Source organism: Indicator indicator, chromosome 11 (genome assembly GCF_027791375.1).
Source record: "Indicator indicator isolate 239-I01 chromosome 11, UM_Iind_1.1, whole genome shotgun sequence".
In the NCBI taxonomy this organism is placed as follows: Eukaryota; Metazoa; Chordata; class Aves; order Piciformes; family Indicatoridae; genus Indicator; species Indicator indicator.
This window is the reverse complement of record NC_072020.1, coordinates 19,333,298-19,346,388: the sequence shown is the minus strand read 5'-3', so window position 1 is coordinate 19,346,388 and position 13,091 is coordinate 19,333,298. Positions and strand designations below refer to the sequence as shown.

Genomic DNA, 13,091 nt, shown 5'->3' with positions numbered 1-13,091 from the left:
CCTCGCTATCGCGACGCTGCAGCTTGGAGATCGCTGTTGGTATTCATTTTAAAAGAGCTTGAATGGGACTTCTTTTCTTTTTTTTTTTTCTTTTTTTTTTTTTTTTTTTAAGCCAAAGCTTTGTTGTGCTAAACTAGTTGGACGAGTTAGGGTGTCGCTGCTCCCGATTGCTCTGGCCAATGGAACCCGATCCACCCTGCTGTGCGTAAGAGCGCAATTAAGGATTTAACCAAGCCTATGCTGAGCCCCAGCCAGCAGTCTGCCGGAGACAGACAGAGCGCCGCAGCCTCCTCCCCCAGACATGTCTGCTTAGACCCCAGCAGCCCCCAGCAGCAGCCAGCCCCAGCCAGCCCGCCAGCTCCCAGCTATGACAGGAGTATTTGACAGAAGGGTCCCCAACATCAGATCCGGTGACTTCCAGGCTCCTTTTCAGACGTCCGCAGCCATGCACCACCCGTCCCAGGAATCTCCCACTTTACCCGAGTCCTCGGCTACGGATTCCGACTACTACAGCCCGGCGGGGGGAGCCCCGCACGGCTACTGCTCGTCTACCTCGGCTTCCTACGGCAAAGCGCTCAACCCTTACCAGTACCAGTACCACGGCATGAATGGATCTGCTGGGAACTATCCTCCCAAAGCCTATGCAGACTACAGCTACGCCAGCCCTTACCACCAGTACAGTGGGGCTTACAACCGCGTACAGAGCTCCTCCAGCCAGCCAGGTGAGAACCGAGGGTCGGGGGCCTCGGGGCGGGGGGATACACACGGACCTTGCCGAGGTGTTGGTAAGGCTGGAGAAGCGCACCCCGGCAGATCTCTGCCCCGTGGACTACAGGGACGCAGTTTGCCCTGAAGCACAAGGAGAAATAAAAATAGTAATTTTTAAAATAAACATTATAAAAGTATTGTCCCCATCTTACTATAAAAATAAATTTAAAAGGAAGATTAAAGAAAGATTTTAAAAATAGGTGGAACGATGGTCCAGTTTTCCTGACCAGCCTGCACTATCTAAACCACAAGTGCTTGTACTAGTGCTTTAGAGAAGCAAATATCAGCCAGATGCCCCCGGGCCCCCAAGGCTGCCTCTGTTTTTCTTCCCCACTGCCTGCTCCGCAGGAGGAGGGGAGAAAAAATAGCCGAGCCTCGTTGCGTGTCTCAAAACTCAGGTTGGCGGTGGCAAAGAAAGTTTCCTTCCCCCTGTGCTGGAGGGGCGGGGGAGGAGACTGGGAGGGGGAGCCCAGCAGTGGTGGAGCTGCGAAGCCGGGAGAGTTCTTTACTGGAAGCGTCGCGTTTTTAGCGTTTTCCATTTGCATCTTTGTAAGTTGCTGTGGAGGTTTAAAAAATAATAAAATAAAAAGGACAAAGAAAAAAAAAATTAAAAAGCAACAAGCCTGTAGCCAAGTCAAGCTGCTGAGGCTTGGCTGAGACGAGCGCGGTGGTACTTGGGGACACGCCGGCGGCGGCGGGAGAAGCAATCGGTGCCCTGTGTCGGTCTCTCCACGCTGGGCCAACCTTGTCCCATCAAGGCACCCATAATGGGGCCAGATCCCGCGCCAGGCGCACATCTCCCCCGCTCCCTCCCGCGCAGTGCTACTCGACCGGCTCCGCCGCGCTCCGCGGAGGATGCCTGGGGCAGGAGGCAGAGGAGGGCCAAGGCCCGCCACGGCAAGAGCAGGGAGGGCGGCCCCGTTTCACAGCGGGGAGCCGTCGGAGGGAGCCCCCGAGGGGAGCCGCGGGGCCCCGTCGGGCCGGCGCCGCTGCCCTGCCCAGCCCGACCCGGCCCAGCCCGCGGGCGGGACGCTGCTGCCGGTGGTGGCACAGGCGGTGCGGAGCGAAGCCGTTCCGCGCCTTAATGTCTGCGTCTGTGTCTCTCTCCCGCCCTTACGCCCGTGCAGAGAAAGAGGTGGCGGAGCCCGAGGTGAGGATGGTGAACGGCAAACCAAAGAAAGTGCGCAAACCCCGCACTATTTATTCCAGCTTCCAGCTGGCCGCCTTGCAGAGGAGGTTCCAGAAGACCCAGTACCTCGCCCTGCCCGAGCGGGCCGAGCTGGCCGCTTCCCTGGGGCTCACGCAAACACAGGTATCTCGCTTTGTTCGGTTCTGCTCGCGAGATCGGTTCGGTTCGGTTCGGCTCGGCGCGGCTGGGCAGAGACCTCCGGGTGCCCCCCGGAGCGGTGGGAAGGGCCGGCTCGGGCCCTGGGGAGGGGGCGGCGGGTCGCGGGTTGCTGGTAACCGCGGAGCACCATTTTTCCAGGCGGGCATTAATGGTATCGGTTTGCCTCCCCCCTCTTTCTCTCCCGCCGTCCACCCCCTCCCCCCCAACCCCCGCCGCACCCCTTCTAGGTGAAAATTTGGTTTCAGAATAAAAGATCCAAGATCAAGAAGATCATGAAGAATGGGGAGATGCCCCCGGAGCACAGCCCCAGCTCCAGCGACCCCATGGCCTGCAACTCTCCACAGTCGCCTGCGGTTTGGGAACCTCAGGGCTCATCCCGCTCCCTCAGTCACCATGCCCACGCACACGCTCACCCTCCAAACTCCAACCCATCCCCTGCATCCAGCTACCTGGAGAGCTCCGCTTCCTGGTACCCTGCTGCCAACTCCATCAACTCCCACCTCCAACCCCACGGCTCCCTACAGCACCCGTTAGCGCTGGCCTCTGGGACAATTTATTAGAGCCTGACCTTTTTTTTTTTTTTTTTTTGGTTGCTGTTCCTTGGACTCCTGTATTTTACTGTTAAGGAATAATAACAAAAGGAATGCATACAGGGAATTTTTAAAAGGGAAAAGAAACAGACGAAAAGATTAAAATGTGTAAAGCTTGTGCATGTAACTTATTGCATTTCAAAGGAACCCCTTTTTTTATACAATACGGACATTTTTTTGGCTCAGCTGTGGACACTGTCAATGGTGCCTTGAAAATCTATGACCTCAACTTTTCCAGAGACTTTTTTTCAATGTTATTTTAACCCTGTAAATAATTGTAGATAGAGGAATTAAACTGTATATTCTGAATAAAATAAAATTATTTCGACCACGAGAAACATTTACAAAATAACCCCTCTACTATGAATAAGAGGGAACAAAAATAATTATCATCATGATGATGGTGATAATGCCAATTTATTTGCAGAAAGTGAGGTAGGGAAGAGGGATTTTTGAGGGGCCCGATCCTGGGAGTTCACATTCGGTCGCTGTGCTGTGTCGTGCTGTGTTGGCAGGATCTGACCCTTGTAAGATCCCCACGGGAGATGTTCCCTCCCCAGTAGAAAAAGGGGCTCTTGCAGGACTGCGTACACCTTATTGCAGGGCAATTTAAGCTGAGCCTGCCCAATCCTGATGCTAGAAAACAAATCTCTCGCCTGAAGCAGCCCTGAATCCTTTCCTGAGAGCAATTAGCGTCGAGAGCTGCACACTCCACAGCCCATCAGTCGCCCGTGTGTGCTCGGTTAATTATACAAATTACATTTCCATCAAAGGGAGCCACTAAATAGGGGAAAAGGATAAAATGAGGGCCCTGCTCCCCTTGCTCCTGCTAAAAGTCTGCGGCGGCTCTAGCTGAAGAAGGGACTTTGTGGAGGTATTTGTATTTTTTAAATTTCTTTTTCTTTTTTTTTTTTCTTTTTAATCTCTGCACTCTTTTAGGGGGGCAGCTGAGCCATCCCTAGCGCTGCCCAGTGCCCTGAGGATGGGGATGGGGATATGGCTCCAGCTCGGCCGCCCACGGAGCACTATGCACGGGCCCCACTCCCGGCAGAATCCCCATCTTTTCCTCAGCAGCACCCTGCCCGTGGGGACCCCGCGGCGGCACGCGATCCCACGAGGCCACTCAGCCGTCACGGGAGGGGAGCAGGGAGCCACACTGGAAATCCACAGCTGTGGGGGAAAGGGGGCTGCAGGGAATGTGACAAAGGCGTCGCTTGAAGGATCCCCGAACTAGAACATTTCCTCGCTGCCAGACTAGGGTGGCGGGGAGAGCTCTGGCGGGGTGGGAGGAGAGGCCTGAAATGGCAGGCTTCTTCCCTGGGGCACACTTACCTGTCTCTGGTCTGTCTCCCTTCCTTCCTTCGCTCTCCGTTCCTGCCTGCCATGTTTTGTGCGTGAGTACGTGTGCGGCTGTGCGTGTTTTCCCCCACACCGCCCCCAAAGAAAGAAACCCGGGGCTGCTGTTTTGTAATAGGTCTGGGGGGGTTGGTAAATGGCTCCCAGTACAATAGACCAGTTTGTTCGGTGAAGCTGCTCCCTGTACACTGGGGAAGGGTGCGTGGGTGCCGGAGGCAGGTCGATGGGGGCTGCTGGTGGCTGCCCAACCCTGCCCGGTTAGCGGGCTGCCTTGTCGCCGTGCCCCCGCCGCTCCCTGTATCTCCTCAGCGGCTCTGGGGGACAGGATCCTGAAAAGTTTCAGGAAGATCCTGCTTATTTCAGTCGCAAGGTTTCAGGGACTTTCCACGACTCTGAAGCTTTTGAAAAGCTCGGCTTTGTCTCTTCTGCTAACTTCCACCCAGTGCAAAAAACAAAACAAAACAAAACAAAACCAACAAGACCGAGCTTTTTATTTTCTTACATTCTTTTCCTCGTTACTCTCTAGACAAGCTTTTTTTTTTTCTCCGACCTGTAGTAAGAGATTATCCCCTCTCCTAGGGTCCCTTCCCCCTGTAGAAAAGCTTGGACGCAAGAAGTGGAAGCGTATTTTCCCAGGCCGGTCCACCCACCCTTTTCTTTGAGGAGCTGTCACGGGGCTATTGGATTCCGATAACCTGCAAGAGCGAGGGTGCAGGAGCAGCTCCGGGCAGGCGGGATGCGGCGAGCAGGATGCGGGGAAGGGGTGGGAATTCCCACTGCCGGGCAGCTTGGGCTCTGGCACCACTCCCCGCTCCGAGCCAGTCGGCTCGGTTTCCATGCCGGTCCCCCTCCCTGCTTAATTTCTCCTCTTCTCAGCTCGGGGTGATGCTGGGCAGGTCGATGAGAGCCTGGCACTCTTCTCCAGGAGAGGGTAGCCAGGTCTGGTCCGGAAATGACCCTCGCCGGGACTCCTTGTCTTCGCTGCTCCAACCCCAATGCACACCCACGTTCTACCCCCACCCGCCCCTGTCTCAGCGGAGATGCTCCTGGCCCCCTTGCCCCGTACACACAGACGGGCACATCCCGGATCTTCCCCTGCCCGCGGCCGGAGGGAGTCTGGCCTCTCCGGGCCTCCCCCCTTGCCTCCCCGGGAAAAGGATGGGATGAACTGTCCTTTGTTTGCCTCTGGGTTTGGGCTGGGCGGACTGTTGGCTCGGGGCTTTTTTTCCTTTCCTCCACCCCCCTTCTCTCTTCCCCTCCCTTCTCTTTTCCTGGCGGCCACTTCCATGTGGAGCCGGGGCAGCTCGGGGAGCCGAGAGGAGCCACATTCCTGTGGGTGCCGAGTGGCTCCAGGGCTGAGCCACAGGGCCTGACACACACACAGACACAGAGACGCACAGACAGACACACAGACACAGAGCAGCCTGCAGCCCCAGCTGCCCCAGACCGAGAACTTCTGACACTGCCTGCACCCCGGGGGCTCTCCCACCACAGCAGATCCACACCACCGCCACCCCCCAAAAAAAATGCGCTCATTCCTGGATGGGACGCACATCCACAACATCCACATACAGCTGATTGTCCACCACTCCCACCTATGGACACTCCTTTTCCCCAGAGAATCTCCCGCTGTTCCTGCCCGAGCATCTCAGCATCGCCCGGCGGGGAAGAGTCTCCTCCCCGAGCGATCCGGTTTCCCACCCCCTCCTCTCTGGGGAAAAACAAAAAAACCCAAAACACTACCCCCTCCAACCTGTCACCGCGGCAAAGCAGCCCTCTTGTCAAGCGTCCCTGTCGCCCTCCCGCTCCCTTCGTTGTGCCCTGATGAATTCATATCCCCCCCCGCCCGGCACTCGCTGCCCGCTCCTCACCGGCAACCCAAATGTGCATGGCACATGTGGCAACTATTAAAGGTTTCTACCACGCAATTTTGCGACTGACAGACTTTAGGTGGTTCGGTCGTGGATTAGAGAAAGGAGATCTATTGATATAGGGAAGTCGGGATGGGGTGGGAGGGAGAAGCCCCTCTTGCTTTCGGTTGCCTGCAGTAAGGCAATAACCCGGTCAAAACAAAAGCCGGGAGAATAGGAACAGCCTCCCTTTCTCTTTCTTCTTTTAGGGGGAATCTGTGTTACCTCAATTAAAATTTTCTGCTCTTTGTTCGGCGGTATGTCTTTTCACATGTGATTTGGGAGGGTAAATAATGTTTTATCATTCAGGAAAAGTGACCCCCCATGAACCCCGACACGCACCCACGCCCCAGGTGTCCGTGTAAACACCTTACACGGACACGACTCTCAAAGCGGGAAAAAAAAAAAAAAAAAAAAAAAAAAAACCAAAAAACACTAAACTTCTAGGGCCCCTGGCTTCCTTATTTCCCTTTAGATGCGGGCCCAGAGATCCAGGCCTGGACAGAAGCTGCGACTGATCCAGCCCTGGGCGGGGAGGAGCCTGGGGCTGGCTGCCCGCTCCCCTGCCGTCGCTGCCTGACCTTCGGCAGTCCCGGGGAGATTGCCCAAACCTCAGCCTGGGCTTTGCAGCGACGATCAGCGAGCCTCGCCGGGCCAGATCCTGGATTGGATTCATGCTCCTGCGGAGGCATCGTCCGCCTGCCTGCGCTCTCCATCCCGGGAAATCTTTACAGTCTCCTCGATATGCAGCATATAGCGCGCTTTATAGGGTTTTCAGTGGCGGCAGCCGCTGAACTTTCCTTTCCCATTCGCCGCGTTATTTTTTATTAATTCCCTCGTAGAAAAGCGAGCAGAGGAAGGCGCGGCTGCAGCACGGGGAGGTCAGCAAAGACTGGGGCTGTTACCCCTCCTACCCACGGAGCCAGCCATGGGCGCTGCCTCCACTCACCGGGACCCTGCCGGTACCTGCTGGTGGAGCAGCAACCGCGCTTTGATGATTTGGCCCATTAAAAATGAAGCAGATTTGTGTATTTGGCGTCCCGGGTTAATAAAAGCTAATCAGGAGTGGAAAGCCAGCTAGCCCAGTGAGTTAACCTCGCTAGCTGCAGGTAGTCCTGTTAGCTAGGCTCTTTTGCTTAATTAATTACAATTGAGTCGGTTCTGTGATAATTTCCTTAAGGACCCCTGAAGGCTGGTCCAGCGAGGGAGCGGGAGCGCAAAAGGCCGGGCCGGCTCCGCAGCCTCCCGCGGAAGATGCCCGGCCCTAGTGTCTCGCAGCCCTCTCCACGCATTTCTCCCCCCCACCCTCACCCTGGCTACCAGGCTCCCAAAGTGACGTGAGAGGCGGCACACGGCAAGGGTGAGCCCGCTTTCGGGGATGGGTGGGGAGCCCGTGGATCCCTCCAGCTGCCGGGGAGAGAGCAGCGGGAAGAGGCGGACTGATGCAGGCGGCAGCCCCGAACATCAGCCGCTGCCTGCACATCAGGACCGCGCTGGTTGAGATTTGGACAACGTAACGCCGCCGACCACTGATTTGCTATTTTCTTAATTCCCGCTCTTCTCATTCCCTGTGAATGAAACAGTCTTTTGTCCTTCAGAGTCTGATTTGATCGCTACCGTTCACATTTCACTTTTGTGTTTTTTCCTCTCCCTATACCATTACTCATTGAGTGCCCCGTGAAATTACAATCGTACATTTTCAACTCAGCAACCCATTTGCAGCGCAAAAATAGGGTCTAAATAATGGCTGAATTAGCCCTACTGGACAGTTTCAGATGTAACACTCTGTAATAATTATATTGCAGGCTGGATTAGGATGCTATTATCATAATCTGGACGTTTACAATTATCTGTAATTTGCAAAGATGCGCCAGGTCTTGATTACAGCAGGTTTTTTTTTTTTTTTTTTATCAAGCTAACCATCACTAAACAGTGACAGTAATAACAGCTAATTTTGCTGGCAATATAAGAGGTGCTGGGGTGTGCAAACAATTTCACACCTGGATGTGCTCACTCAACCAAGAATATAGAGAAAGAGCTTCTGCCCTGAGACTCAGAAAAATATTCTCCACTGCTTCTGTTCAGTGTAGATTTCTAGACCCCGAGCTTTGCTTAGCAGATTTGTCACAGGGGGTAAGTTTGGGGGCTCGCTTGTGTTTGGGGGTCGGTTTGTGACTGCTGTTTTGCGCCTTCCTCTTCGAGACACGGTCCCTCCTTGCTGTCGCGGTCATTCTTGCGCCGGTGTTTTCCCTCATTGGGCTGGACCCCGGTAGCTCCTCAACCCTTTTCACTCATCCCGGTGCTACCGGGGGCGGCGCGGGATTGGGTGAGGGGTGTGAGGAGCGACGGAGAACCCCAATGCCAGCCCCGGTGCCCAGCCCCGCGATGGGGCAGCAGCAGCGCGGCTTTTCCGCGATGCCTATCCCGGGCGCCCCGGGGCTGTGCCGGGCGGGCAGGTGGTGCGGAACCGGAGCTGGCAGCCCGGTGGCGGCAGGTTGGGTGGCTGAGCTGCCGTGGAAGAGCTGCCACCGCTCCATCCATAGATGACGCTGTTTCAACGGGAGTCTCCCGGGGCTGGCAGCTGCGCGGGTGGGAAACGGCGGGGCCGCCGCTGCCGGTCGCTCCCCGGGAAGGCCTGCCTCCCGCAGCTTCTCCCGCTCTCCTCAGCTATCGAGCCTTTGTTTATTGTTATCCTTTATTTGTTTTGTCGCTTGCTTACTGTCTGGGTTTGATTTGAGCCCACCCGTGGGGGAGGAGGGCACTGCGCACCCACACGCTCCCCGCGCCGGTACCCATGCTGCCACCGGCGAGATGCACAGGAGAGGATGAGCCCCCCGAAAGCTCACGGGAAGCAGCCCTCCCCCAGCTTCTTCAACCCCCCCTCCCCGGGGGCCTGCCAGCGGGGCGGGGACCGCCAGCCGCCTCTCCCACTTCGGAGGATGCAGGGAAAGGGTTAAGCCTGCTGCGGGGGGCCGTGGGGGCCGGGCCCCACTGGGTTTGGCTTGGCTTGGCTCGGCTCACCTCGGCCGGGCTCACCAGGATACGGGAATCCCTCACCGGGATGTCCACCACCTTTCTGCAGGGGGGGGTGGGGGGGTGGAGGGGGGGAGTGTGTGTGCAAGGATGATCCCGCACAGGGGAGCAGCTCTTGGGGGTGTCAATCAGGGGTTTTTGAGAGGTGCCCAGACACACAAACGCTGTTGGTTCAGATGTGTGGTAGCTTTCTCCCCAGTGTCACTTGAATAATTCAGTGAACCCCACTACCAGCTGTACTTCTGAAGCCTCTTCCATTCTTTTCAGCATTATAATTTTGGTTAATTTTCAATTTTAGGCCCTACGTCTCTGCAATTTGTGTATGAATAACAGAATAATTTTCCTCTTTTGTTTCGCCTTTCCTGTTCCTGAATCTAAATAAAGATGGCTTTTTAGTATTAAAAGTGGAAGAAAATTACAGGTAATTATCTTTGACGGTAAAAACGCTGTAATCAGCGGGCTACATGAAAAATTACTCTAATTATGGCTGCATTTAAGAGAATGGAAAAAAACCTTCTTGTGGATAAAAACCTTAAATTGTCCCCAATGTCTGCTTCAAATTGGATGGCACTGCAGCTGGAGGCTTTGTTCAGAATTGATCCTGGGGAGCTCTGAACCCAAAGTTTCACAGTGGGAAGGGGGAAAAAAGAAAAGAAAACATTTTTCCTAATGTAACAATACGAATGGTAGAAAATGACAAGACTGATCGGTTTTAAACCACTCTGAAGACTGACTGAGCGTGGAAGTTGCTCAAAAAAAAAACTCAAAAAACACCCCCCAAAAAACTGGTATATTGGTAAGTAGTCTTTGCTTTGTGTCTAATTATAGTGACTGTCCTTTTGCACGACTGTATGTAGCTGTCATTATATGGAGCACTCTGAGGATCTCTATTGACTTCTGATAAATGGCTCAGTGGTTTCAAGGTTCATAATTTGAAGGATGCCCAGGTCTCTAGCCATTAATTCTCGCAGTATGGGGCACCAGCTTGGATGAGGAAAGGGATTTTCATTGTCAGTAGTTACTGTGCTTTCCACAAGCTGGTGAGGCTGGAACTGGCTGGACAGCAATGTTGTGTGCCTCGGCATTTCTCAGGGCTTTGCAAAAACATTCTTCAGCTTGCATTGTCTGCTCTTGAAAAACAAAGGAGGGCGCTTCCTTGCTTAATAATTTGGAGTCTCCAGCCTTTGGGAGGAAAGGCAGGGCTCTGAGCTTTGCCTCGGCGAGAAAGCTCGGTTCAGCTGAGCAGCGGAGCAGAGAGATAGCAGCAGAAATGTCCGGGCGATCAGAAACTTCTTCTAGGTTTAGCTTTGCGGTCTCGGCATCTCCTTAGTCGTCGCCTTATGGCTAGTCAAACCACCAGCTACACCCCCCGCACACCCATCCCCCCTCCATCTTTTCTGTCTTTGCTCGCATATCCGTGTGCAGGTAGTGATGTCCGTGCGCGCAGGCAAGGGAAGGGGCCACCGGTCCAGCTGCCTGGGCTAAACTGGGGGTGGGAGGGTGAGGGAGGGAGGGCACTGCGTCCAGCTGCCTGGGCTAAACTGGGAGGGGGAAGCAGGTCGGGGGAGGTGGGGGTCAGTCAAGACGGAGAGAAATAGGAGCCAGGCAGGCGTTTTGTGGCTTTTACTCTATATATGAAAGAAGACAAAAACATACAAAGTATATGTACAACTAAAATTCAACAATATATACAGAAAGGTTGCTCGGGGGGAAAGGTCCCTCTCGCTCGGGGATGGGGGAGCGTGGGGACATGTGAGACTGCGGTCAGGCAGCGCCGAACCTCCCTTCCCCAGCCCGCGGCTGCGGGAGATACACGGGTCCGTCGCTCTGTCTTTCCTGCTCGTCTCCGGGAGTCGGTCCGGCTGTGTGAGGGTGTCTGCGGGGCTCTTGGCTGGGCAGATGGTGGTTTCTTCTTCTTGAGCCGCAGCCCATTGCATTTTGAGAAAGCATGCAGGATTTTCTTCGTGGTAATGTTCTAATCTTACAGCATGTTTTTAGTTTTTCAGCCAGTTCTCCTTTTTTATTTGCCTCTTTAATTCTTTTCTATAACTTTTTTTTTCCCCAATCCCTTCTTCTCTTTTATTATTTTTTTTCTTTCCCCAGTCCGGATTTGGTGAATAAAAATGGAGGAGCTTTGACTAGTCTCTCTTTCATCATGTAATGTCTTTAGGTCATTAAACAAGTAAAAACGGCTGCCATGGTAGGTTCAGGTTCTTCTTGTGGGCAAAGTCTGCAAAAAGTCTGTTTTGACGTATATTCCACAGAGAAAGAGGCTGGTGCCTTGGAGTCCAAGGGAAAATATCCTAAAGAGAAGTGTCTTCTGTGCGCCAGAATGAAAATTGTGTCTTTCTGTTCAAGATCAATCGCTGAGGTTACTTTAAAAAAAAATCAAAATCAAATAAAATAAAGCCACTCTGTCTCTTTGCCGCATCTACAAGTTCACACAGAGCCTGGTAGCTGGCACGGCTTGGCAAAGCAGGGGGACTTTTTGCCATGTCGAGACGAGGCGTTCTTGGGAGAGTATTTCTCTTGGACAATTCACATCATTTGTGGTCTCTGCATTGTGTCTTGATGTGGAGAAGAATACCAGTGAGAATAGCCAGGCATGTAACTGTTGGGAGGCATATTGACTCCCTTGGCAGAAGCTGAAACGTCCCAGACCGGAGGCAGAGCCGGAGAGCGAGGGGAGAGGGCGGCGGAGCCGGGCAGAGGGTCACTCTCATGGGGGTTGCTGCCCTGCTTCAGCAGCTTCTTGAATTTGGAGCGCTTGTTCTGAAACCAGATCTTCACCTGTAAACCAAAACGCAGCAGATATTAAAGCTGCCGTCAGCACCCAGGGTACGGCAAGGGTTTGCTCTAGAGAAGGTCTTGAGAGCCCATACGAGTCGGGTGTGGAGCTGGGGATGGGGAGAGGGGAAGGAGGGTGAGCTGCTGGGTACAGCTGGAGAGAGAGGAGAGGCAGAGTGGAGCTGGAAGTGGGTTTTAACCTGGAACGTTATTTTCCCTGGGCAGGCCAGATTGATGGAAGCTGAGCCCACGCGCTGAGTTCTCCTCCTTTAATGCCACGTTCAGAATTTTGGAGGCCATTTGATCGTGTGGGCAAACTGTTGTCAAACATGGGCAATCATATGATTTTATGCCAGGAGACAGGAGCCAATAGACAAAGTGCATCTTACAAAGAAAAGATACACGATCAAGCGGTCCTTGCTGATGTGACAGGGGAGGAGGCAGCATGGAACCAGAGTTGTGGCTTTACTATAGAAGTTGTTTTTAAAGAGAGGAAGATTCTCTTCTTTTAGAGAGCAATTTGTTATCAAGGTCGCTTTGGGTCTCATCCTGCTCCTAATCCAGCACAACTCCCAAGAATGGATGAGATGTGCAAAGATCGGGCCCACACTGTCAGATCAGAATTGTTATAAAAATGATACATACATGCATATCTCTTCAAGCCAAGCAAACAAAGAAAACAACTCCCACACGTGTATTTGACCTTGCAAACTTTGCAGACATCACATTTAGATTTGTTTAGCTGCATGCTCAGGATCGGGCTCCTAAAAAAAATCTATGTGTGCGAGGAAGCAAGACAGCAGTGAGAGAGAACGTACATGCTGAGGACACTAAAATCCCATTTGGAAAACCATCATGTCTGTTCTCATGATTAATGTTTGCTGAGTATTAAAAAATCACTGGCTGGAAGTGACTGCTATCAATGACAGTGATAAAATCCTGAAGATATTTGTTTAAGCTCATAAATTCGCATGATTACATTGTACTCGAATTGATCCCATCTATCCACGCACTTCTCCGCAAACTCCAGCCTGGGAAGCCTGTAACTGCCTCATGTGTCTTTCAAGCTTAAATTAGCAGAATGGCACAGCTACTCCAACCACACTTAACTATGGCTTAACCTGCTATAATTTTGTACATGGCTGTCTTTGATCTTCAGATCTGTTATCACCTTCCCTACATTTTGCCCAAGGGTAACCACCACATTTGCGTTACTCATCCAGGGAGAATTAACTATTGATTTTACAGGTATTTCCCAACGTGTTCCTGCTTCCCCTCTGCCTATAGGTTGTTGCGAGG

General features: G+C 53.2%; 2 protein-coding genes across 2 annotated transcripts in view; one reads left to right on the top strand and one right to left on the bottom strand.

The window, feature by feature from the left end:
• The first annotated feature begins 367 nt into the window (after positions 1–367).
• Positions 368–2,676, top strand: DLX5 (distal-less homeobox 5). Its single transcript, XM_054385030.1, has 3 exons — positions 368–722; positions 1,896–2,080; positions 2,344–2,676. Exons 1-3 carry the CDS (start codon positions 368–370, stop codon positions 2,674–2,676), a joined length of 873 nt encoding a protein of 290 aa, XP_054241005.1.
• Positions 2,677–11,543: 8,867 nt separating this feature from the next.
• Positions 11,544–13,091, bottom strand: part of DLX6 (distal-less homeobox 6) — a 3,529-nt gene continuing 1,981 nt past the window's right edge. Inside the window, exon 3 of the mRNA XM_054385033.1 lies at positions 11,544–11,795. Coding sequence (XP_054241008.1) covers positions 11,544–11,795 — 252 coding nt within the window. The remainder of the gene's footprint in view (positions 11,796–13,091) is intronic.

Excerpts from the sequence above, each read along its gene's own strand:
- DLX5 (XM_054385030.1), top strand. The coding sequence starts at position 368 with ATGACAGGAGTATTTGACAGAAGGGTCCCCAACATCAGATCCGGTGAC. Across the intron at positions 723-1,895 it reads GAGCTCCTCCAGCCAGCCAG|AGAAAGAGGTGGCGGAGCCC; the intron begins GTGAGAACCGAG and ends ACGCCCGTGCAG. Across the intron at positions 2,081-2,343 it reads TGGGGCTCACGCAAACACAG|GTGAAAATTTGGTTTCAGAA; the intron begins GTATCTCGCTTT and ends CACCCCTTCTAG.